The 26,811-nt window shown below is 41.4% G+C and overlaps 1 protein-coding gene across 17 annotated transcripts in view; it reads left to right on the top strand.

Moving 5' to 3' along the window:
- MACF1 (microtubule actin crosslinking factor 1) overlaps nt 1–26,811 on the top strand; it is a 398,300-nt gene that overhangs the window by 236,307 nt on the left and 135,182 nt on the right. For 11 of the 17 annotated variants that reach the window (XM_072609962.1, XM_072609963.1, XM_072609950.1 and 8 more), the window contains 13 exons: nt 2,936–3,098; nt 3,235–3,318; nt 4,282–4,389; nt 5,290–5,388; nt 5,943–6,095; nt 6,583–6,671; nt 8,228–8,363; nt 11,252–16,600; nt 17,572–17,721; nt 20,315–20,530; nt 20,631–20,780; nt 23,249–23,482; nt 26,521–26,673. In XM_072609962.1, the coding sequence (XP_072466063.1) occupies nt 2,936–3,098; nt 3,235–3,318; nt 4,282–4,389; nt 5,290–5,388; nt 5,943–6,095; nt 6,583–6,671; nt 8,228–8,363; nt 11,252–16,600; nt 17,572–17,721; nt 20,315–20,530; nt 20,631–20,780; nt 23,249–23,482; nt 26,521–26,673 (7,084 nt within the window). The remainder of the gene's footprint in view (nt 1–2,935; nt 3,099–3,234; nt 3,319–4,281; nt 4,390–5,289; nt 5,389–5,942; nt 6,096–6,582; nt 6,672–8,227; nt 8,364–11,251; nt 16,601–17,571; nt 17,722–20,314; nt 20,531–20,630; nt 20,781–23,248; nt 23,483–26,520; nt 26,674–26,811) is intronic. The other 6 variants (XM_072609965.1, XM_072609964.1, XM_072609966.1 and 3 more) reach the window with 1 other exon arrangement.

The raw sequence follows: 26,811 nt of genomic DNA, 5'->3' as shown, positions 1-26,811 counted from the left end.
TAGGGAATAAACATGGAGGCATGAGAGTTTTCTAATCCATAACATTTTCTTAAGATCAGAATCATTCTATCACTTTAAAATAAAAACATGAACCTCTTTTCAGAGATTTTTTTTCCTTTCAGATACCATAATATTTTCCTAGTTTATGCTGACTTCAGTACCTATAAAATCTGGCATTTCATCCACACACATACTCTTTCCACAACCTGATTGCAAGTCCTCTGCAGTTTAGCAGATGTTCTTCAAGAAATTCTGTAGGGGAGAAAATGTATCGCTCTGAAGACTCTCTGAACTAAGCTAGCAGATACCAGTCAGTCTGTCACCAGTGCTGGTAGTTGTTAGGCCCTTCTAGAGTTAATGCTCCACTGGCAGAGTCTCTAAGAAACCAACCCCATGTCTGTACCTTGATGATGGACTATTAGTGTAGGACTTCATGCCAATGGAACGTTCAGAATTTATATTTTTCAAAAATTCTAGCGTATATATTATTTTCTTTTGGCAAATAAATGTGCCAATCCCAGATTCTATTCCTGGTGTTTAGTTTCACTTCTTCTTATTGCTTTGAGGCCTTCTTTTGGGTGACAGTCAATCAATAAACATTTATTAAACACATATGATGTGCTAGGCCCTGTGCTAAGAGCTGGGGGTACAGAAAGAGGCTCAGAATAGTCATTACCCTCAGAATACTCACAGTCTAATAGGGGAAACACCAAATATATTCAAACAAGCTATATTCAGGATTAATAGGACATAATTAACAGAGGGAAGCCATCAAAATTAAAAAGGGTTGGAAGAGATTTCTTGTAACAGATAGGATTTTAGTTGGAACTTAAAGAAAGCCAGGGAGGCCAGAGGCAGAGATGAGGAGGAAGATCACTCCAGGCATGGGGCCAGTCAGAGAAAATGCTCAGAACCAAGAGATGAAGTATGTTGTTCATGGAATAGCAAGGATTCCAGGGTCACTTGATTGAAAAGTACGTGTTCAGGAGTAAACATCGTAGGAGTGAATTAAATTTTATGGGGAAGCTAGGTAGCACAGTAGATAGAATGCTGGGCTTTGAATCAGGAAAACTCATCTTCTTGAGTTCAGATATCTGGCCTCAGATACTTACTAGCTGCATGATCCTGGGCAAATCACTTAATCCTGTTTGCCTCATCTCCAAAATATGCTGGAGAAGGAAATGGCAAATTATTATCTACAGTGTCTTTGTCAAGAAAACCCCAGGTAGGGTCACAAAGAGTAGGACATGACAAAAAAATTGAACAAAACAATTGGCAGAGTATTTTGTATTTGATTCTGGAGGTGATAGGGAGCCCCTGGATTCTGTTGAGTAGCTAGGGTGATGTACATGGTCAGATGTACAATTTAGGGAAAATCACTTTAGTGGTTGAATTAAGAATGAATTGAAGTGGGGAGAGACCTGTTACTGCAATAATCAAGGCATGAGGTGATGAGGGCTTGCAACAGAATGGTGGCAGTGTCAGAGGAGAGAAGATAGCATATTTGAAGGATATTGCAAAGGTGAAATCAACAGGCCTTGGAAACAGCTTGAATGTGGGAGAATGAGAGTTGAGGGGTCCAGGATAGCACCCAGCTTGTGAGCCTGAGGGACTAGGAAGATGAGGTTGCCCTCTACAATAATAGAGAAGGTGGGGTTTAGGGGGAAAGATAATGAGTTTAGCTTTGGACATGTATAGTTTAAGATGGCTCCTGGACATATAGTGTGAGTTGTCTGAAAGGTAGTCAGAGATGCAAGATTAGAGGTCAGCAGAGAGATTACAGCAAGATAGGTCGGTTTGATAATCATCATCATAGAGATGGGAATTAAATCCATGAGAGCTGATTAGATCAGCAGATGAAGGTAGTATAGAGGAAAAAGAGAAGACACAGGACAGAACCCAGAGGGACACCCGTGATTAGAGGACATGATCTAGGGGATAATCCAGCAAAAGAGAAAGAAGGAGCAATTAGATAGGTAGGAGGAGAACCAGGAGAGAATTAAATCCTGAAAACCTAGAGAGAAAACAGTTCCAAGGAGGAAGAGTGAGCAGCAGTGTCAAAGTTTGCACAGAGGTCAAAGATAATGAGGATTAAAAAAAGGCAGCTTGGATTTGGCAGCTTTGAGCTGGGTTTGGACAGGAAGGATTGGCCACTCTGTAGAGACTAGGATGTGTATGTATGCATGGGTCAGAATGTCAAGCAGAAGTAATTCACAAGGATTGGATCTTCTCCCTGGGGTAGGTGGAGTGAGATTCTGTGGTACTTACATAGATCTACACCTTGATCGTGTAGGGTCTCTTTCCACTGGTGCTCTTGTTGTTCTAGAAGTGACATTACTGAATAGGTGTGATCCAGTTAGGCATTTCCTCACTCGGAGAACACAGAGAACCACTGTTGCTCCTTTGCATTATGCAGTGTTGAGAATCCCAATCCCAACTTATAGGTCAGAATTTAGGAGTCTAGATGAAGACAATGGCTGTGGCCTGACACTAGGAAATAATTTCATATGAGGTACAGAATTCGCCAGGTTGACTACCAGGCCCGTGATTTAGTTTCGTTGGTCTGCTGCTGCTTCCTTAGCCTTGAAAGATGGAAGATATTCAAACCTCTGGATTTGAAGTCAGAACATCTGGATTCAAATCCTGGTTCTCCTGCTTGAGCTAGCTATATAACCTTAGACAAATCATTTCTCTTTTGTGGCTGTCAGTTTTCTCATCTATAAAGTGAGGACATTGAATTATATAGTTTCTAAGGTTCCCAGCTCTAGGTCCACATCCTACGATCAAATGAAATAGTACATTGCTCTCACCCTTGCATCTGTGCTCTCTGTGGCTCTTCCTGTAGATGGACTGGGCCAGAGAGGGAAATAGCTTATTCTCTGGATTATATAAACCCCAAAATACCTGATGATTACTAATTTCTCTTTGGTTACAGGCATTCTGAACTAGAGAGCATCCAAGAAGTGCTAGGGGATTACCGGGCCTGCCATGGAGCTCTCATTCAGTGGATTGAGGAGACCACTGCTCAGCAGGAGGTGATGAAGCCAGGTCAGGCAGAGGATAGCCGGGTGTTGTCAGAGCAGCTCAGCCAGCAGACAGTGAGTAGAGCACTTCTCTTTTCTGACTAAATTGATGTGTTGCATTTTTCCAGGACAGAGGAGAAATATGGGAAAAGCTGTTGGGAACCACTTCTTTGTACTAATTTGTCAACTAAATTGTGAAATTTTGTTATAGGCTCTGGTTGCAGAAATTGAGAGGAATCAGACAAAACTAGACCAGTGTCAGAAGTTTTCCCAGCAGTACTCTGCCAGTGTGAAGGTAACTATGCATTCCCTGTCAGGAACTAAAAAATCTAAGGCCTGACATTGTTACTCGTGGGTCCCATTCATTAGCAAAGGAAAAAAGAATTCTTCCTGAAAGAGGTCCTGTGTCATTTTGATTTCATGGAATTTCTCTTTTGGAAGGGACCTCAAATATCATCTAGTCTAACCTCTACCTCAAATGGGAAAATTCCTCCACCATGTCAAAAAGAAGTGATCCTACAGTTTCTACTTGTTGCTTTTCAATAATTGTGGACTCACTACTTACTAAAGCAGTTCATTTTTGGACAACTCTTTTTGGAGAAGTTCTGCCTTATATTGACCTTTCAAAATTTGCCCTTCTCTAATTTTTGCCTATTGGTTTTAGCTCTTCCCCTTCAAAGCCAAGAACAGTTTAATAGCTCTTCCATATGTCAACCCATCATACTGGGAAATAACTGTCATTTCTCATCACAAGGTTTTTCTTCAGTTTATTTCACCTGTTCATCCTATTATGTAGTTTTGGATCTCTTCTTCATACTCATTAACTTCCTCTTTACACACTCTGGCTCTTCAAAGTCTAGAGCTAATATTAGCATGGCACTCTGGATGTATATCCTAGGTAGGACAAAAGAGCTATCTCTGACATATACTGATCATGTGACCCTGGGCAAGATGATAGCTGATCAGGTTATAGGAGAGTGAGGTTATAGGAGAGTGGGATGGTCTTCTCCCACTAGATATGCTATTTCTTCATGCAGCCTCAAGTGTGTTAGTTTTGTTGGAGTTTTTAATCAGACTCTTGGTGCAGAATGAGCTGGCATACGTACTGGCTATGATAGTGGACTTTTTCTTGACTTCCTTTGAGGATGGAAAAATTTTAGAAGACTCTATGGAAGAAGTGAGTTTTTGTTATGGGGTTATTAAAGTCTTGGGTGCAAGGAATGAATCTCTGTACTTTCTTCCTTGCCCCTCCTTGTAGGACTATGAACTGCAACTAATGACATACCGTGCTTTTGTGGAATCTCAGCAGAAATCTCCTGGGAAGCGCCGGCGCATGCTTTCCTCATCTGATGCCATCACACAGGAGGTGAGAAGTGATGGGCTGGAGATTTCCCCTTTCATCTCTGAAATATCTCTACCTCTCCAAGGGAGGTCAGGAGGGAAATTATCCATCTAATGGAAGAGTTGGATTCATCTCTCCTACACTGCTCACTGTAGGACCTACCTACCCCTCAAACCTTTTCTGTTGAATATGAAAACAGACCCTTCACCAGTTTGGTGTTCACTTATATAAAATACATGTATATGGAGCTCACTTGGGGTAGGTGGGGTGGGGAAGCATGACTTGAGTGTGTCATAGTTATATGATCTGGAATCTGACCCACCTTTAAGGAAGACAGGAAAAGGATTGTCTGGTACCACCCACAACCTTGCTGGAAGAAGGTCAAGTAGCATCCAGAGCCACAAAGTTTGGGTAGGCCCTCCTGTAGTCTTATGAGAGATATTAGACTGGAATGATACTTGTCTGCCTCCCCTCAGGTATCTCTGATCTAGTGGCATGAGTCTGGGTGCCAAATGAAAAGCTCTTTGCCTGCTTCCTCTCAAGGGCTACCCCTTGGGTGACCCATGCCTTATTCTCAGCAGCTTAGTCTGTTCTCATATAAAACCATGATGATTGGAAAATAAATTCATTTGTCCAAGCAAAACAGTAAACAGAAGTTAGAGAAGTTATACAGATTAGAATAGACCAAGGAATGCATAATGGTAAAGGAATTCTTTGACTGAAAGTGAGATGGAAGGGAATGACCTCACCAAAGGAAGCCCTCTCCATTCTCAGCTGGTTAGAAATCATGTCCTTTTACACATAGATAGTACAGGTCACAGAGTGATTCCTACTCTTGGGAGGAAGCAGGAATATACTTACTTGCTATAAGAATATTTTAAATTTCTGGCCAAAGATCTACATAAATTATTGTTTAAAATATAGTTCATGGACTTGAGGACTCGGTACACAGCCCTGGTGACCTTAACCACTCAGCATGTGAAATATATCAGTGATGCACTTCGGCGACTAGAAGAGGAGGAGGTGAGTATAGCCTGACCTGCTTTCCCTTGAAAGGACAGCTAAAAACCATATTTTTAGGGGAAGAGTATGTAGTCTCCCTGTAAAAGCAATGTATTGAGAGTCATAATATCTTGTTCTGGGATTGCCATTAACCCTAGATGCTTCTTTTTAACTTCTCCTTATTTCAGTTTCTCCACTTGTACATTTGAAGTCATTGTGAAAATGGATACAATGTTGTTTTTGTGGGACTTTTATCAAATCAGCAATTTATGGGGTGCTATTATGTGGTAGGCACTATGCTTTGCAAAATGTGTTGTCTTAAATAAAAAAGAAATGGTTTGTTGCCAGCTCCTGTCCTCTAAATCTTCTCATGTTCCCAAATCCTGTTACACAACTGAGCGTATACTGTAAACTTAAACTAAATAGTTTCTGAGTATTAATTGATTTGATTGAGGCATGGGGCTTCTCAGATGCCCAGTGATTCACTAGCTGAATTAGCTTTGCTAATAAGTCTGAGATCGGTACAGTGTAATAACAGCGTTATGTCAACTCTTTTGCTCTGTTTTCCATTCTAGAAAGTGGTGGAAGAGGAAAAGCAGGAACATGTGGAAAAGGTGAAAGATCTTCTAGTTTGGGTGTCTGCCTTAGCGAGGAGCCCACAAGGAAAAGCCACCTCATCCCAGGGCAAAGAATTGATAGACATTGAAAAATCTATTTTAGAACAACAGGTCAGTGATTCTACCATCTCCCTGCTCCAAAGTAACAGATTATGTTTATTATGATGAGTAACAACTCCCACATTACAGACCAAAATCACAGATTGTTAGAGTTGGAAATGATCTGATAGATCACTTCGTCAGAGACCCTCATTTTACAGAGGAAGAAACTAAAGCCCTGTGAGGAGTCTAGCAAGTGGCAGAGCCAGTATTTCAAACCCAAATTTTTTAACTCCAAGTCTAGCATTCCTTCTGTTATGCCTCTTTATTACCTATGCTCAATCTTCATTGTGACGTTTGACCTTAATAATATAGACACACTTCTGCCACCCCAGACCCAAAGGGGGTTAATTATAACTTGGAGGAGGTACAATTGCTTTCTATACCACCTGGCTAAGTACAGCTCTTTACATATGTCTTTATGTTTTAGGGTCATTTCAGTTCTTTCTAGATTCTTCAAACCCTTTGGGTCACAAGACTTAATTTTCTGTTCATGTAGGTTCTGACTGAAGAGCTGGCAACCAAAAAGGAACAAGTCTCTGAGGCCATCAAAACTTCACAGATCTTCTTAGCCAAACATGGCCACAAGTGAGTATGAATGAATGAGTGAATGAAACATGTAGAAGTGCTTAATGTGTATTAAGCATGGGCCAGGCACTGTCCTAAGCACTAGGGATACAGATAAGAAAGTGAGACAGTCCTTGCCCTCATGGACCTAACACTTAAATGAAGAAACAATCTATAAAGGAAAACAATGGCTAAGGAAGGATCTGGGAAGCCACTGGGATGATGGCAAGGCAGTGATTGATACATTCTTTCCTAAGACAATGAGAGTGTTGGTTTCATTATTGTTCTTATAGTAGGAGATGGAAAGGGAAGTGGTGGCAGTATGGGAAATATAGAAGGTGAGATCCCAACGAGTTCAAAGCTGAGTCACTGAACTCTGGCCAGGGTTGTTCTGTGCTGGCTGTCCAGTAATGTGTCAGTTGCTGCCTTGGGTGCCTAAGTGTTGAAGGGTAGGGAACAGAGGTATACCTAAAATCAGGAAAAGATACCTCCATCTGGCAGTTAATCCATAAACTAGATAGCCTCACATTTCTCTAGCATTTGATTGGGTTTAAACATAATAAGGGAAGCTTCCCAATAGTTCTTTAAGTAAAAGGTGTTAGATTGTTCCCATTTTGCAGATGAGCAAACTAAAAGTTATGCTTGGCCACACAGTAAGTTTCTGAGCACAGATTTAAATCTACATCTTCTGATTCTAAGTTTAATGCTTTTTTTTAGTGTCACATGCAGTGCTAGGCACATAATAAGTGCTCTGCAAAAAAAAAAAATTGCTAAGTTAAAATCTAGATCAGGTTTTCTTAAAGGGGACTAAGGATAGATTTCAGGACACATGCATGAACTTGAATGGAAAAAAGTTCTTTATTTTTGTTAACCTCTAATTGAAATTTAGGAGTTCATTTATTTAAAAGCATGATTCTGAGAAAGAGTTTATAGGTTTCAACAGATGTTCAAGGGGTACAGGACACAAAAAAGTGTAAAAACCCCTGCTCTGGATGGAGAGCAGTCTGGTTAACCAAAATGTTCTATTGGCAATGTGACTCTACCTTAGTCTGATTCCTAGAATGAGGCCTTTTCTCTGAAGTCATTTTAATGTCTGTGGTCTAAGGGAAAGGGAACAAGCATTTATTAAGCATCTATTTCCTATGTGCCAGGCAGTACATTTGGCACTTTACAAATATCTCATTTGATTCCCTCAATGACTGTAAGGTAGGTACTATTATTATCCACATTTTACAGATGAGGAAACTGAGACAGAGGTTAAATGACTTGCCCAGGTCCACACAGCTAGTAAATGAGTTTGGATTTGAATCCAGGTCTTCCTGACTCCAAGCCCAGCACCTGTTTTCTCTATTGTATTTGTCTTAGATCCTTAGACTGTTGAATTTCAAAAAGCTGAGAGAGAAATAAATTTTGTATTGATAATCCAGAAGCATAATTGTGCCTTCAGGGGGCTGATTTGTGGCCAAAAGCTTCAGGCTATTTTCATAAAATTATAGTCTTTTAGCGGAGTCTGAAGTTATTAAGAGCAGACCTGGATTCTTCTGTGTCTTCATAAGTCTCTCCTTGCTGTCTTCCAGGCTGTCTGACCAGGAGAAAGAGCGAATATCTGAGCAGTTGGAAGCTTTAAAGACAACTTACCAGGAGCTATGTGATGGCTCAGCCCGTCAGCTTCAGCAGCTTCAGGGCCAGCTGGCCCAAAAGACAGAGCAAAAGGTACTTGTACTTTGCTACCCAGATACCAGGAGGTTACATCTACATGCAGCGGGCAAGAAACTTTGATGGTTTGAGGTTATATTGGTCAGCCTTTGATCACTAGTTTGCTGTTAATTTTTAACTTCACATTAGCAATCTAATGACTCTCTTACTTTTTTTGAAGGCAGGGTGTGGGGTTCAGTAATGTATTGGTCAGTCAAGAGAACCAGACTAGGTTCAGGGACATTTAAGTTCCTTCCTGTAAGTCATTTTGTAGTTGATTGTGATTATTGGCATCATTAATTTCTAGGGCTATGTTGTGTCTTAAGTCATGGTGAATTAGAGAACCCCCAGGTTCTTCTTTTGGAATATTTTCTTTCATGAAGAGAAACCTGAGAACTCAACTCTCCTCTTAGAAGGACTGTCCCCTCTGTGTGTTCTCTTAGTTTCTTCTTGGGTTGGGTGGGCAACCTGGAGCTTGAAACATCATTGATTGGATTGACTTCACTGACTGAGACACTGAACCTCCTCCCCTCCCTTACCCATGCTCATCCCATCACATGGCATCTTTATCCATCTCCATCACTTGTTAATTTCCCAAGCCAGGTGAAAGGGGTTGGAGCTCTTGCTGGTTGTCATAAGTCCTTCATGGGTATCCGTTTTGTGTATGTAAGCTTACCATATTATATACATGTGTCTCTGGGATATTTATGTGCATTTGCCTGCTTGTTTCTTATGTTGTGAAGCAATGAACAACTTTGGATTTGAGATTTGGCCAACATCTCTGCTTACTCCATGATGAAATTTGGCCTGAGTAATCTTCCAGATGAATAGAGGGAAGGAATCATTAGTCTTCCTAATCACTTTAATGTTTACAGAGATCCCACCTCAACTCGGGTCTCTAGATGCCAAATTTTTTATAGGAAGAATTAAAGTGACAGTGTCACTAGTACTTTATCCAAAATAGGAAAATTATGGGCAAATTTTTCTTCTCTCTGTGAGGGACCCTTCCTGACAATGGCTTCGTTGCTTCACCATATAAAGGAGAATGTGAACAATTTTAACAGTTGCTTGCTGAGAACATCCGATTCTCATTTTGTATGGTTATGAAATAGAAAAAACAAAAACTTCTCTCCTCCCCCCAAAATACAAGCTGCTGAGCACCATTATATTGAGCATGATGTGTCTCCCTGTACTGTTTGTGTGTTTCATGTGAAGTATTGTTATGATTAACTGACATCCTTGCTTACAAGTTTCACTAACCCCCTGGAGTTTAAACACAAATGCACAAAGAGAAAAGAGGACGACCTGTTTGGGGTTCTATTTTTTGCAAAAGCAAAACAGTCGCATGCTGGACGCTAACACCAAGCTTACACTGTGTGTGATACGGCTGAGCTGCTCCGTAAGGCTCTGTCTCTTAGCTGCTCAAGGCGTACGTACCCTACAGCTCTGGTAAGTAAAATCCTTTTATTCTCTCTCTTCTTGCTGTGCTTGGTTAGGTCTCAAAGGACAAGTTTGGTAGGGCCATTTCCAAAGTTTGCTTCCAGCTCACTGCTGCTCCTGGCCTGCCCTCTCAGCACGAGTGTGCTAGAAATGATAGTCATCTTGTCTTTCCTGAGCCTTCTCACAAGAATTTTCTTCCCGAGGGTTGGGTATTGCTGAGACTTCATGAATTTTATCTGAAAGATAGTGAGTCCAGAATAGAATCATTTTTTTCTCAGTTATCACAAGATCTGGCTCCAAATAATATTTTCACAAGCTTTCCCAAAAGAAATTTCATTGTATGAGGTGCAGTGGCCCTTTTGACCAAGGTCAGAAGCTAGTGCTCTTGTTCCATCTCCTTGAATGGTTAACTCTACATGTGTTTTCTTCTTTGTTTCTGATTTTACCATTGAATGGCCAAGAGGAGAAGCCCATGTGGCTTCCATAACACATGTTCCCAATCTGCTTTCTTGGCCTGTTTGTGTGGCTTCCAGTTCCTGGAACTAATTTCGATCAGAGCAGTTCAGGGAAAGGCTATTATGGGTAAATAAGAGTGTAGATGTCCCTCAATGCCAAACAGCTAAGTGAATTGGTGTTAGAATGAGGCAGGGCTCCATGGGGACCATCCTGCTGCCTAAACTTGTTTGTTCCTTTCCCATGGACCAATTCTAGTATACTTGGCATTGTGGAGCTGCTGACTGTTGTGAGAGCCTTATTCATGGAAGGCAGAAGCAAGACAGAAAGAAAGTAGTGGAAAGTTAATGATAACATTTTTATAGTATCCTATGGTTACAAGGTACTTTATGTACTATTTATTTAATCCTCCCCACAGTCCTGTGAGAGAGGTCGTATAAGTATTATTAGCTCCATTCTATAGATACTGAAACTGAGGCCCAGAAATTTAAAAGACTTTTGTGGTCACAAAGCTATTAAGTGACAGAGCTAAATTGTAAGCCTTAGAGATCTTCTGACTCCCAGTCTAATGATTTTTCCAAAAATATTACGCCTCCTGTCAAGGTTTGAATTATTCTCTCTTAGAAACTGGTAATGAGAAAGCAAGAAAGTGTGTGTGTTTGTAGAAGGCCTCTGGTGATCTGACCATATACATGTTTATATTTACTCTTGGCACTCTTGTTGCTTTCCACTGTGCAGTACTGTAAAGTGAACTCTTCAGTCTGTCCTCAGATCTGTCTTTATGTAGCACTACCCCAGTCTCCTGGCTGAGTTTACAGCCTGATTGAGCACCATGAAGGTTAGGAAATATTTCTGTTTTGTCATAAACTCTCAAGCTTCTGCGTGTGGCATTTACTCTAACCTGGGCTGAGACATCTCAGACTTTTATGCATCAAAGTACTTTAAATGTCTGTCTTCTTTGGTCATGCCTCTTCTTCAGTTTTATTCTTATTTTCCTCTTTATTATTTTTTAGGGAAGCAGAACAGTAGCCGGGGTGATTGACCTGGGCACAGTGGAAATATTTCCCATCTTCAAGGCCATGCAGAAGGGCCTCATTGATCAAGATACGGGCTTGGTGCTCCTGGAAGCACAGGTTATCATGTCTGGACTGAATGTCCCTGAAACCAATGAAAAACTCTCTTTGAAGGAAGCCTTGTCCAGAAACCTCATTGATCAACAGACTCGCCTGCTGCTTCAGGAATTAGAGGATGCCCAGTCCTCAATAAACATGCTTTCTGAAGGCAAAGATTATCTTCCTGTTGTTGAAGCAATGGAAAAGGGACAAGTCAGTGAGAGAGTTGGAATGAAGATCTTAGAAGTTCACCTGGCTACTGAAAACTTTCCTTTCTCTCCTACTGAAAAGCAAATCAACCTGAAAGAAGCTTCTTACCAAGGACTTACCACAGCACAGCTCCATTCAAAAATAGAGACTCACCTAAGATCATGTAAGAATTTGATTGACCCTAATACAGCTGAGAAAATCAGTCTACTGGATCTCATGCAGAGATGTATTGTTCACCAGGATTCAGGACTAAGACTACTACCCATCAAACAACTGGCAGGGGGGATGGTGAGCTTGAAATCAGGCAGGAAGGTTAGCATTTTTCGTGCTGTTCAAGAGGGACTGATTGATCGACAGGTTACTGTCAGGTTGTTGGAAGCTCAGCTTTTTGCAGGTGGCATTGTAGACCCCAGAACAGGACATCGCCTAACAGTTGATGAAGCTGTAAGACATAATTTGATTGACCAGGATATGGCCTGTGCCATCCTCATCAGGCAGCTTCAGACAGGGGGCATCATAGATACTGTCACAGGGTTTAGGCTGACAGTAGATGAAGCAATAAGGAAAGATTTAATAGCCTCTAAGATGGCCCTTGTGATTCTCCAGTCCCTTTGGTCTTTTATGGGGTTGCTATGGCCTGAATCTGGAGAGATCCTCTCAATTGCTGATGCCCTAGAACAAGGTATCCTATCTACTGAGCTTGCTCATGAAATCCTTGGCAACAGGCAGTATATCAAAGCTCTTTTTCAACCAGCAACCACAGAAGTTTGGTCCTGGAAGGAAGCAGTTGATAAAGGCATCTTGGATGAAGACATTGCCAAGAACTTAAAATCTACTTGCATACCTGATGTGATGCCTAGTATGCAGTTGGCAGGCTTTTTAGAAAGAAGTGCCCTGGGTATTAGTTCTGTGGCAGCAGCCCCCTTATACAGTGAAGACCAAGGTGCATATGTACCAAGAACTGACCATGAAAAGCTCCTGTTTCATCTGATGACTCATAGCTATATTGATGTGCACAGTGGACACAGACTGCTTCTTTTAGATGAGGGGTTGGTGGAAATCCTGACACCAGCACAGAGAGAAACATCCCATGCTTATCCACTAGAAGCTTGTGAAGTTAGCCAGCCAAGTCCAGAGGCTCACAGAGAAATAAGAGACTTGGCCAGTGTAAGACATCCTGAAATTGACACAGGGGATGGTTTAACTGTAAGACATAAAGAATTACAGGTTGCCCTGAAAGAAGAGTCTCCAAAAGAACAGCCAACAGATGATCAAACAGAAAAGAAGATTTTAGAAGTAAGCCCCTCCACTTCCAAGGAGTCTGGAAAAAATTCATTCCCAGAGAATCAAGAAATGGGAATTCCAAATCCTGGTGGTCTTAAGAACATAATTAACACTGAATCAGAACAGCAAAGTCAGAATTCTATAGTCAAGAAAGAAGAGCCAAAAGAATTGTATTCTAATGAAGAATTTGTGGGCATTCAAATTTTAGTTGATGAAGACCCCTTATCTGCCGAACCAATAAGGAAAAACAAGACAACTCTAACTGAGACTGTTTCTGCTTTACAGCACGAACAAGGAATCATATCCTGGACTGAAAAAGAAGCACATGTTCCTGGTAGAATTGGAAGAGACCTTGTAAAACCTCAAAGTAAACAATTAGAATCCCAGGAAGAGAGAACTTTGCATTCAGAGTCAGATATGAGGCCTTCAAATATTAAGACTTTTCATTTACTGGGAAAAGAAAGAACAGTGAGTAAATTAGTAAAAGGAGAAGAAAGTGATGACCAAAAACAGAGTCTAGAAAGAGGAAAGATGGCAAGTGAAAGTCTGATTAAGATGGTAAAAAGAGATATGGAAAGTATGTCAGTTGATAGTGTTATGGAAATGTCACCATTACTAGACCATCCTTTAGAGTCAAGTGAAGATGCTACCTTAAAAATGTTATCCACACAGTTAGAATATGGGGGCATCCTTCATGATGAGACTGGCCAGAAACTCCTACTAAATGAGGCAGTAGCCTGTGGCATAGTACCTAGCCATACTGCAGTGAAACTTATGGAAAAACTGAAAATGTTCCGGGGCTTCTTTGACTCTCAAACATGTGAATCATTGACAACGGAGGAAGTCATTGATGAAGGCTTAATGAATGAGAATCTTCTACAGAAGGTTTTCACATCAGACAAAACCATAAGCGGTGTCTTAGATCCCTATACTAACACCATTCGCTCTGTGAGAGATGCTGTCAGAGTTGGATTATTGGACAAGCAAACAGCCACAAGGATTTTAGAGGGACAAGTCGTGACTGGGGGAATTGTTGATCTGAAGAGAAATAAAAAAGTCTCGGTAACTTTGGCTTCAAACCTTGGTTTGGTGGACAGTGCTGATCAGAGAGAACTTATATGCCTGGAGAAAGCTACCAAAGGTAAAGAGTCTGAGAAGATTGCCAAGCAGAAGCTGATTAGTTTACAGGTTGAAACAAATGGAATTATGGATCCTGACACCAAAATTCCTTTAACAATTGTTCAGTCCATTAACAAAGGTCTTTTGGAAAGAGAGGAAGCCATTCAATTGTTAACTAAACAGCTGGTGGATGGAGGAATCATTCACCACAGTTCTGGGATGAGGCTCTCTGTTGATAATGCCACTGAACGTGGGTTAATTGATGGAGATTTGTCTAAAGAACTCAAACAAATTGAGAACATATGCCTTCATCGATTTATTCATCCCAAAACAAAGGCATTTATTTCCCTCCCTGAGGCCATAGCAATTGATCTTGTTACTGGAGACTTTACAAATCAAGTCCAAGAAATTCAAGCCCTAAGTGGAAACTTTATAGATCCCATTTCTGGCCAGAGACTGAGTTTGTCAGAAGCTGTAAGAATTGGACTTTCATCCAATGAAGTCACATTGTCTTCAGGAGTGATTCATGGGATTGTAGACCCTGAGAACTGCAAAATTGTACCCTATTCAGAACTTATTAAAAAATGTAAGATTGATGTTGAATCTGGGCAGAGATATCTAGAGATAATTCCCTTCTCAGATGTCAGAGGAGTAGCTGGCAAACAGCTCACTCTGTCTGAAGCAGTCCAGCTTGGAAAAGTAGACCTTGTGCCTATGTTGAGACTACTAAAAGCCCAGGCAGATGCTGGTGGAATTTTAGATATTGCTACAGGCAAAAAACTGTCATTAAAGTCAGCTTTGGAACAAAAATTGGTGGATGAAAAAATGGTTCGAGTAATTGCAACTCATCAGGTGTTGAATGGAGGAATTGTTGATGTATCTAGTGACCAAAGAGTAACTTTAATAGAAGCTGTTGAAAGAGGATTAATCCATTCTGAATTGTTAGCTTCTATTCAGACAGATATTCAAAGAATAAATGACAGCTTGCAGATTGAAATTCAAAGAGGAATTGATTCATGTGAGTTAAAGAATGAATTTCCAAGAAGGGAAATATTGGCTGTTTATGACCAGGCAACTGAAGTGAGTTATTATGAAAACCAAGAAGAAACAGAGAAAATGCTTAGGACTATGGACGAAAAAACTAAAGTAAGGGTTCCTGAAGTTGTTGAGAGAACAGAGAGCTTAGGAAGAGCTGATCCGGAAGTGAGGAAGCTTTTATCAGAAGGATATAAGTCAGTGGATCAGGGTGAGAGGATAACCCCTCACGATGCTATAGGTTCCACCAAAATCACACTTTCTCCAAATTTTGAGGACAGTTTCTTAGACCAGATTGTTGTGAAACAGCCTCACTCAGAAGGTTACAGTTCTGGTGTAAAACAAATAAAAATTAAAAGTCCTGATATTCCTGAAAAGATGAGAGTGGTAGTTTGGAGAAACACAGAAAAAGAGAAAACAGATTCATGTCAAGAAGTCATTGCTCAAGTAGAAATAATCCAACATATGAAGGAAAGACAAACTCTAGAGGACAAGTTATCACTGACTTCAGAGACACAAGAACCAAAGTGTGAAACTTTGGGTAAGTTGCTGACTGACCTTAGCATGAAGAAACCAGTCACTACTGATATAGAAAGGGAAAAGGAAAAGGAACTGAATGCAAAGGAAAGTGGCCTTTCATACACACTAGTACCTATCACAGAAGCAAAGTTTTCTCAAGAGATGATTGCCAAAGATGAACAAGACTCCCAGGAAAACCTACAAACTAAAGAAGAAACAGTACAAGAAAGAGAGAAAGAATCATATGTCAATCAGAAATTAACTAATAAATCAAAGGACATAACTCCCCAAGTAATTTTCACAGAAGCAATTAAAGAAGGCACCCAGGATGTAGACACTTTCCTAACTTTCAGGCCAGCAAAGTCACTCCAAAATCCCTCTGTGTCTTTTGGAGATAAAGAAAATGTGAACATCTCCTCATCTGATGCTCCCAAAGAAAAGTCACACCAAGGGGTAACTTGTGACTCACTAATGTCACTTAAAATTGAGGAAGTTACAGTCTCAGGAGCAAGTATACAGGGAACTCAAGGTTTGGGATTTCCAGAAAAAAGTATTCTTTTACAAGAGGACAGCAGAAACAATGAAGAACTTGGCAGAATTTTCAAATCTGAACAAATAAGAGGTCAGGAAATAATTGGAGAGAAAATTTCACATCTGGCTTCCTCCATAGTGGCCAATCCAGAAACAGTGCTTCTTGAAGAAACAGTTGAAGAGGATACCAAAGTTAACTGGGAATCTTCTGTAACCCTCAAACTTAAAGAAAAGCCTTTCCATGAAGTGACTGGAGAACTTCCCCGATCTTCAGTGCACTTTACACCAGAGAAGCCACTCCAAGATATGTCTAGAGAAGCTGTCCGGGAACCTCAGATCACTGATACTCCTAGATTTAAGTGTAGGTCTGGTGCAAAGAGTGATGGGGAAAAACCAGTACCTTTGGCATCAGCCCAAGAAGGGAAGCTGGATGAGAAAACAGGGCAGGAGAAGGTGATTCTGAGCTCCAGCAGTGAGCAGTCTCTCTTTGGAACTTTACCAGAAGGAAAGGGGAATGAAGACACAGGCCAACAGCCCTTCAAAACAGCCAAAGTAAGTTTGACTGTGGGGTGTGTATTTTTTTTGTTTTGGCTATGATTGGATTACTAGTAGTTTAGTTCAGCAAAACTGGATGTTAATCAGTATGTGTGTGCATAAAGTAATATACATATAGACACATGGCGGGGGTGTGTGCTCAATAGTTCTTTCCCTGAGATACCTTATTACTCATAACTCTCTGTATTCACCAAATGCTTTACACACTTTATCTTATGTACTATCTGTGACAGTCATTACTCTGTGAGGTAGTTGTAATGCATATATTATGTTCATTTTATAGAAAAAATCAAGCTTCAAAGAGGTTAAGTAATATGCATAAATTATACACTAGAAAGATCTAGTCCAGTCACTTCATCTTAGAGCTGAAGAAACAGAGGCCCAGAGAGAGATGAAATCACTTATCCAAGGTTACAATGCTGGTAAATAGTTAAACTTCGATTTGAACCAGATCTTCTGACTGCTAGAACAATATTCCCTTGAGTATACCATGTTGCCCTCTTTTCTTGTGACATGGCTAGTCATTGGTAGAACAGAGATTTGTACTTGGCTTTTCTGATCTAGCAACTTTTCCACCAAAGCACATCAATTCTCTCCTAATAGGGCCCATCTCCTGTACAGAAAATTGTTTTAGGGAATTATGGCAGTGATTTAGCATGTCCTTCTGCAAAACGTTGCAGAATCTTCAAGATGGACAGGGTGTCTTTGGCAAATTGATATGTTTGCTAAAACATTGCTTTTAAATTAATGGTAATGACTTGATAACTGGAAATTTATGAAATCACATTTTGTCACCATTATTTGAAATGATTCTTTAGTAGAGAGGAAGCATATCTAAGTTTAGATATCTCTGAAGTTGTTTTGTTTTAGTATCTTAAAAATGAAAACCTTTCTATTATTCAGAAGGGGAAAACTGAACCCGAAGGAACTTGTTTGAGGTCTAAGTAGTTTTTCTTTTGGTTCTACAGACAGTGTATAGTCGCCGGCTCTGTTTGGAACATGATGAACAGCTGGTGTCTTACCTCTCTCTCCTTCGGAATATTGAGATGAGAACCAAGCAGATCTGCTCAGCAGAGCTGAGCCTGGCAGGACTGCAGGACCAACTGCGCCAGGCAAAAGTAAGTTCACAGAGCTTCCCACTTGACTCTAGGCTTCCTATTGGGTTTGTTCCTCAAGTTCAGGCCCAAGATAACACAATAAAAAGAGACTTTGGGTTCAGTCCTATTTCTGGATTTCTAGGTTTGAATGGAGTTTCTGGATAACTTCTATCTTAGGGTCAGCAAGCTTCTGTAGCTTGGAGTCTCTAAAGTAGGACTGACTAAATTTTGTAATACTTGACTGGTGGTAGTGTTAGGGCTGCTGTTCAGTCATTGCAATTTTGGGCTGTTTTGACCAACAGACATGTAGTTTTGAAAATATTTGGTTCTTCTATCCATCTAACTACTCCTCAGTCCCTTCACAAGATCTTACCCACATCCTACCCTCTCCTGGGCCCTCTTCTTTTCTCTTCGTACTTTTGGTGATGACATCAGCTCCAATTACTTCAATTGTGATCTGTCTATGCAGATGACTTTCACATGTCCACTGTAGACCCTAATCTTTCTCTTGACCTTGAGTCCTGCATTACCAGCTACCTACTAGATATTTTTTAAAATTAAATTATTTTATTTGTTTTCAGTGTTCAACAATCACTTCCATATATCTTAGATTTTTTCCCCTCCCTCCCCCTCATTCCCCCCTCCCACCTCACTTCCTCCCTGACAATAGCGTACAGTCTTATATAGGTTCTACATGTACATTCCTATTAAATACATGTTGCATAGAAGAATTAAAATGAATGGGAGAAACCATAAAACAAAACAAAACGTAAAACAAAAGAAAATGGTCTGCTTCTATCTGCAATCCAATTCCATAGTTCTTTCTCTGGATGTGGAAGGCCTACTAGACATTTCTAACTAGATGTCCTATAGGTGTCTCAAATTCAGCATGTACAAAATAGAACTCATTGTTTTTCCAAAAACCTTCTCTTCTTCCTACCTTTCCTGTTTCTGTTGAGAGTACTACCATCTTTCTGCTCTCTACTAACTCTTATTACCACTTGCCTAAATGGTTGGAATGGCTTCCTGGTTGGTATCCTTACTTCCAGCCTCTCCCCTCAAATACATATTTCACACAACTTTTAAACTGGTATTCCTAAAGCATAAATTTGATCATGTCACTCCCTTGCACAGGAAGTTCCAGTGGTTCCTTATTGCTGCAAGGATCAGATATAAACTCATATTCTGTGTTCAAAACCCTTCATGATCTGATTAGGGGGTACTCTGAGCCTGGAGTCAGGAATACCTGAATTCACACCTGACCACTGACACTTAGTAGTTGTGTGGCCCTGGGCAAGTCACTTAACCTCAGTTTCCCTCAGTTCCCTCATATGTAAAATGAGGATAATAACACCGACCTCCCAGGATTGTTGTGAGGATCAAATGCCAATGATTATAGAACACTTAGCATAGTGTTTGGCACAGAGTGAGTGCTGTATAAAGGTTAGCCAACATCATCATCGTTACCTTTCCAAACTTACTATGTATTACTTATCTTCATGTACTCTCCATCCAGATCCACTGTCCTATTAGGTGTTCCCTGTGTATAGCATTCTATCTTTTTTCTTACCTGTCATGCTCCACTTAAATAAAGATGCTATAAAGGTGGGAAAGACACAAAGTGTGGCAATGAAAAGCTGAAATCATCCTGAGGATGGGATACTGTGGAATGACAAGGAAAGACTCTAAAATTTCAGTTGTAAGTGGCCTCGGAGTCTCTGGTCCAGTCTGTCCCTGAACAGGAATTCCATTGTAGCATCCCTCACAAGGGCTCCTCTCACCTTCCCTTGGGTAACGATGATTCTGTTAACTGACATTTACAAAGTACTTGAAGACTTGGAATACTTTTTATGTGCATTCTCATTTGATCCTTTCAACAACTCTGTGAAGTGAATGATATAGGGATTGTTATTTCAGCCCTTTTACAGAGGAGAAGACTGAGAGTGAGAGAACTTGCTCAAGCAACTTAACTTGCCCAAGGGCCAACACAGCCTAAAGCCATTTATGCTATTTTTAAGGTGCCTAGTACAGTGCCTGGCACATTGTAGGCCCTTAATAAATGTTATTCCACTCTCCCACCCCCACCCCCATCCCCGCCTTGAGGTAAGATCTGAACCTAGGTCTTTCAGATTCCAAGTCTAGGACTCTATCCATTATACCATGCCACACTGTCCATTACATCTCCATTGAAGTGCTACTTATTGAGACAACTTGTTTCCTTTTGGGACAGCTTTGACAAGAAGTGCAGTGAGTCAAAATATGTCTGCAAGCTTAGAAATGTGAACAATTTCAAACTTAGCTGAGAAAATGTCTACCATTAACTATAAAATCATGGAGAGCAGTGTGAAAGGAGTTTAGTAGCCCTACTAGTCTGTTAAGCTTACCCATCGCATTCAAGCAGAGAGTGACATTGTCCTTTTTCCTCTTCTGACCCCCAGATGGTTTACAAAGCATTTCTGTTGTCATTGGTGTCTTCTTTCCATGCAGCCTTCAAGCTGATCCTGTGCTTTTCCTTCCTGATACTCTTCTTGGTAGTCTCTGTGGTTCCTTTACACTCGTCCTGCGTACTCACCTCTTGGGGCCATATGGGGCTAATTTCCCCTCTCCCTCACAGATTCTGGACAGAGAGCTAAGGGATCTGTCCATCCTGGTGAATCGAGAGCTGGAATGTGTTAATCAGATTGTGGCCAAGCAGCCCCAGGAAGTCCCTGCTCAGTTGCTGAAGGCCCTGGAGAAGGATGCCAAAAATCTTCAAAAGTCTTTCAGATCTGTGAGTGACACATGGGCTTCCAGATTGCTCAGCCTCCAGAACAGTGTGGATGTGGAAAAGGTAGAATTATTCTTCACAGCCAAATGACAGGCCCAAAAAGTCTGAGCAGGTTTAGAGATGATAATTATAATTCTCTGACCCTGGTTTTTTTTTTCTGTAGGTTAAAATCTTGAACCAGCATGAAGTGCTACAAGATAAACTTCAAGAATTAGGAACCTGGATTAATGAAACCAGTCACTTTCTGTACCACAGGGAGAATGTCAATGAATCTGATGCTGCTGATCTGAATAACCATCTTCAGGAATATGAGGTATTGCTGGACTTTCAGTTACTTATCATGCATCTAATTTTCCCTTGGAATTTTTGTCTTTTTCTCTTTCTGTTAAGAACTACTGTTCAGAACAATATAGTGTGGGGGAAGGAGAAAAGGATATATAAGACATGTGGTCAAGAAACCTGGGTTCAAGTGTGACCACCATCTTTTGGCTATATAGCTTTAGACAAATTACTTCATCTTTCTGACCCTCAATGTTCTCATCTCTAAAATGGAAGTAATAGTACTTGCACTGTCTTTTGAACAGCACTGAACACAGTGTGCTCAGTGCATACCTATTGATTGATGACTAGGGTGTTGTGAGGATCAGTGAGAATAAGGTATAGAAAGTACTTTTTCAACCTAAAAGCACCATGTGAGAACCTGGAAAAGCCAGTTATTAGGCAGTCATTGTAGGCCAGATACTGGGAATACAAAGATATGAGCTGATGGTGTATTCGGGATACTAGGGAAGCTAGAAAAGGCCTCCCCCCACCTCCTCTCCGCAGAGTCTTACTGAGGGCTACGGAGTGGAGCTCCCCTCTAATAGTAGTAGGCTGGCACGTACTATTGGTAAGCAAAAAACGTTTTGTTAATTAACACAATGGTGGTATGGAAATGTGAGTGATTGTTTTTAAAATAAAATTGTGGCTTTCTATTTAAATATAATTAGGCATGTGGAATTTTGCAGATATTATTCCTCTGGAATTTCCCATGGATGGGAAATATACATCAGACTGGATATTTTCACCAGAGCTGAGTATCTGGCTCAGTCTGCTACCTTGATTCTGATTCAGTGATAAACCTGATGCAAAAGTGTTTGCTCTGATTCCAGAGCGCTGCATTTCTCTTGATCTTCACTCCACTTGTGGTGACCTTTAGAGATGTGCCCTGGGCCCAACCTCCTTAAAGGAACTCAGTCAAATACATGGGCAGTCAGTGACTTGGGAAGTGGCAGCTCTCATCTTTGGCCCCTCTTCCCTGCATTCAGGCAGTAAGGCATCTGTCACACGGGAAGTCTGTGTATAATCCCTCAGTGTAAAGTATAGCAGCAACATCAGTGACTGTCGGGTGCAGTCGAAGGACCCCCGAACTGAGGGTCCAGAGGCCTGCATTCTAATCCTGAATCTACCACTGACTTGTTTGTAACCTGAACCAAGTCACTCCTTTTCTGGTACTCTGGAAAAGTGAGATGCTCAAAGGCCCTGCTTCCAGCTAGCATTTCTAGAAACCTAGTGAGCTCTCATTTTTCTGCAGGGCTTCATCAGTCTATGACTGACAACCCCTCATCAATTAGCAACTTAAGACATAATTATATAGGATATAATAGCTGGTGTTTCTGTAGTATTTTAAAGTTTTCAAAGATCTTCATATATACATTATCTCACTTGATTCTCAAAACAATGCTGTGAGCTAGTTCCATCATCTTACCTCATATTACTGATGAGAAAACTGAAGATGAGATTGAGTGATATCTCTGGGGTCATACAACTAATGAATGTCTCAGCTGGGATTTGAATGCAGGTTTTCCAGACTCCAAATCCAGCAAATTATCCACTAAGCCTCCAAATTTACTGGAGCCCAGGCTGCTTCCAATAAATCCACTGCAGGGTAATAACACTCTTAATTTCAAGTATAAACGCATTCTGTGCTAATTGTCAGCTAGGTGGCATGGGGCCTGGCGCACTGGAGGTCAAATTCTGCCTCAGATCCTAGCTGTGTGACACTGAATAAGCCATTTCGCTTCCCTCATCTGCAGAATTTACATAATAATAACACCTACCTCACAGAGTTGTTGTGAGGCTCAGTGTGTGTAAAGTGTTTCATAAACCTTAAAGTGCAATATGACTGCTAGTTCTTATCCGTGCTTCAGTTTCACATGCCACCCTGCTGTCCCACAGGCCAACTTGCCATCTGCCTGTGACTGCCTGAGTACTCCCATTTCCCCACCCTAGAACAGATTTCTTTCCCTGATCCCATCTTTCCTATAGGGGTTGCCTTCCAGTCAGAATGTGAGCTGCCCAGCTCTTGGCACAGTGCTTAGCACACAATAAGTATTTAATAAATGCTTTTTCATTCATTCATTCATTCATGAAATTGAGTTTTAAGAATAAAGAATCAGCGAAGGGGGAGGTGCATTCCAAAGCCAAACAGAAATGATCTATTTGGGGTCTTAACTGTTTTGGATTTAGGTGCTCAATGAGCACTTTAGCTCATTGAATGTGTTTGGGAATGGAAGTCCAACAGAGGCAACTTAATGTTCCCTGTGCAGAGCCTGGAGGAGATAGGATTGAGAGGCTCTTGGGGATTGGTTTGTCTCTTCATGCTCAGCAGAGAAAGAAGCTTCTCTAGTCAGTTCTTTAACTGAGGCATCTCTGTACTGAGGAGAGAGGTGCACAACTGCTCGTGTAAAGTAGTGGAGAGGAGCTTCATTTCCCATTCATCTTTCTTTTGCATTTTTTCAGGCTTTGAAACAGCCCTTCTCTGAGAGGAGATCTCAGCTAGACGTTCTTGCTTTGGACATTCAGTATTTCATCTCAGAGCATGCCCAGGACTTGGCCCCTCCACAGAGCCTGAAGCTACTGAGGCTTCTGAATGAGCTGCACAAGGCCTTCCATGAGCTATCGGTGCATGCTATGGCCCAAAAGGATGCACTCCAGGACCATCTTCAGCGAGTGATGCAGGCTGCCCAGGTTCAGGTCAGGCCTTTGGAGAGGCTCTCTCTGCCTAGGCTCCCTGGTTGCCACTCCAGCCTCCTCTTGAGAACTTGGCTGTTAATTTGGCCACCTCCTTCCTTTAAAAGGTTGATTAGGAAGATTCCACCAGATATGACTAGACACATTCTAGTGCCTTTTTTTAATAGAACAGTAATAGGGCAGCTAGATGGTATAGTAGCTAGAGCACTGAACTCGGAGTCAGGAAGATTGGCTTCTAATTCCTGCCCAGAGACTTGCTAGTTATGTGAAGGCAGGCAAGTCACTTAACCTCTCTGCATCTGTTTCTTCATCTATGAAATAGAGATAACAGCCCCTACCTCCCAAGGTTGTTGTGAAGATCAAATGGAATAATGTTTATAGAGCAGATTGCAAACCTGGAAGTGCTCTAGAAATGCAGCTGTTGTGCTTGAGGAGGTCATAGCCATCTTATAAGGAAGACAGATGACAGAGGAATGGTAATGTCAGAGCTGTCATCATGGTTTACAAAGGGCTCTGCTCACCATAGCACTGTCCATGGGGTGTGCAGGGATTATTGTCCTCATTTCACTACTGGATTCCCTGAAGCTCAGTTTCTGGGAAGTGATTTGCTGACAATGCTGATAGCCACACATCTTGCAAGTAGCAGAACTGGGATTCGAGCTCGAGCATCCCAACTGTACAATATAGCTGACATTCATATTGTACTTTCAGATTTACCATTTGCAAGACATGCATTAAATCATGTAATCACAACATCCCTAGGAAGTGGTAGAGCAAATAGGATGAAGAGGCTGTCTTGTATCTCCCAGGCTCACAAGCATTTATTACTTACTATGTACCCAGGCACTGCACTCAGTCCTGAGAATACAAATAGAGATAGAAAAACAGTCTGTACCCTCAAGGAGCTTATATTATAACAGGGAAGGACAACACATAAAAGGGAGCTGAGGGGGCAGGAAGAAATGGACATACAAAGATAACCTGGCATGAAGGACGAGAGAGAGGAAGTCAGGAGGGCAGAGGGCGGTGTGGGGAGGCCAAGACTAGAACCCAGGGCTCCTGATTCAAGTACAGAGCTCTATCCTCTTTATCATTCCGCCTCCCAAGTCCGGCACTTGTCCCTGTGGCATCTGCCTCTCCATCACAGTATCTTAAAAAAAAGAAAAAAATCTCCAGACAGCTTGACTTTTTATTACTCCTACTATGTTGTTACCAACTCCATTGTTATTAATATAACAATCCCAGAGTGATGAGAATTATTTTTTTTCTTGCCTCACATGTGTTAGTTTGCTATTGAGAAGACAAGCATCAGGGTAGTCTTGTGTAAAGAAGAGCCTTAGACTGTCATGAGTACATCCAGGTTCAAGCCCTGGCTTGGATCCCTCTCTGAGCCTCAGTTTCATTACCTCACTCACAGTGTTGTTTCGAGGATCAAATTAGATGAAAATATATAAAATGATGGGGGATTGGTTTGTCTGTTGGTTTGATAATATATGAAATGACATAGCATTAAGATGCTATATAAATGTCAGTTATTATAATTAAACAAGTGACTTGGAAGTTATTTCACCTTTCTGGGCCTTAGTGTCCAGTTTGTAAACTGGGGCTCAGACTGTTGGTATTCCCCACCTTCATTGATGTGGGGAAAGCAAGAGGCCCCTAGAAAAGACCAAGGACACTTTTTACACTTGTCTCCCTTCAGCTGGGCCTTTGAATCAACTGTATTTAAAGGTGCAGTTGAGCACTGACCAAAGAAAAGCCTTCAACAAGGTGATGGGGGTGTGATCATCTAGCCTTCAAATCTGGAAATTTACTTAGAACCTGGCTTAGTGCTACATAAACCGAGTCTAGTGCACTTAGCATCTGTGAGTAATTAATGAAGTCCAATTGGCCATGGCAGTGAGATGTGAGGCCCTTGAGGACAGGGCCCCAGCCTGAAGTCATCACTGAATTGCAGGGGGGAATATAGCTGCATGTGGGTGTTCTCATCAAGCACACAGTTAATCCCACAATCTGTGTTAACCTTGAACCCCTTAAGAAATGCTATGCCTTCCTCTATATCTACCTGTATGTGTGTGTGTGTGTATGTGTGTTAACCTGTTTGCTTTGCTTTTTTCAGATTCAATCTGCACCCATCCTAACCCATGAAGATCCCTCTTTGCAGCTGAAGAGCTCTTAGGAGCTCTCTTCCAGAATCCTTATTTTGTTTGTGTTAAAAGGAGGGGGAGAGAGAGGGAGCCAAGCTGGGCACCCTTTGTGAGTGTAGGTGCCAGAGCACCCTCATGAGGTAGACACTGGTGAGAAGCAAATGCTCAGTTCAGGATTATTTTTTAATGAAAAAAAGAAAAAGATGGTCAGAGACACACATCATGCTCAATCCTTCATCTGTCCGGTGCTTTTTTGTCATGCAACAAGGATGGGGCCTAGAGGTGGAACCAGTCACAAAAGCATGCTCCTCTGGCCAGGGACCTCTCTCCAAGCCTCTCACATCTGTGATTCACTGGAGATAGCTGGGCAGGTGGTCACTGGGTAAAAAATTACTGCTGAAAATTTCCTTATCCCAAGCCTCGTAACATATGGCATGCAGTGATTTTCCTTCCTTTTGTCCATTTTCTCAATATTTAGCAGATTCAAATGATGTGCAGGGAAAATAAAAGTGCGTAAAACTCAAACCCATCAATTTAGTAGCTCAAAGCTCTAATGAAAGAAAATCTTGAAAATATTAGATCAGCCTTATCATATGTGGATTTTAAATATCTAAGGGCCTTTACTCCTATTTGCCCTGGACACTAGAGAGTTGACTGCATTAAGCAGCTGTATTAAGTGATGAGACCTTGTTTTCATCACACAGACTCTGATGCTCAGACTGAGAGGCCAAGGAGAGCTTTCCAAGTATGGTTTCTGTGCTTGTCACATCTCACCCCACTCACCCATCTTGCAGTATAACCTTTTCATTTTGCGTCTCAAGGATTTGATTTTTATTTGGGCTCCGCTGAGGGGGAAATGCTAACTTTTTAAAAATACCTTTGCATTCGAACCAGACGCTACAAGAACAGCAGAACACATGCCACCAGAGGCTGGAGGACCTTTGTGCCTGGGTAAGCCAAGCAGATCGAGCCTTGACAGGCCACCACATCAGAGGGGGCAGCCCTGAGGATCTCTCCACCCTGCAGCAGAAGCAAGACTCTGTCAAGGTCAGTTCTGGGTCAGAAGAACGGACATTCTCCCACAGAGGTAGGCCCCTACCCAGCCCTGCTAGTAGAGGCACATGTCACTGGACTATGTATATTCCATTGTCTTGTCTTCACATAAGTTAGCACTATGGGGCTCAC

The sequence above is a fragment of the Notamacropus eugenii genome, chromosome 5 (assembly GCF_028372415.1).
Source record: "Notamacropus eugenii isolate mMacEug1 chromosome 5, mMacEug1.pri_v2, whole genome shotgun sequence".
In the NCBI taxonomy this organism is placed as follows: domain Eukaryota; kingdom Metazoa; phylum Chordata; class Mammalia; order Diprotodontia; family Macropodidae; genus Notamacropus; species Notamacropus eugenii.
This window is presented reverse-complemented; position numbering and strand designations above follow the sequence as displayed.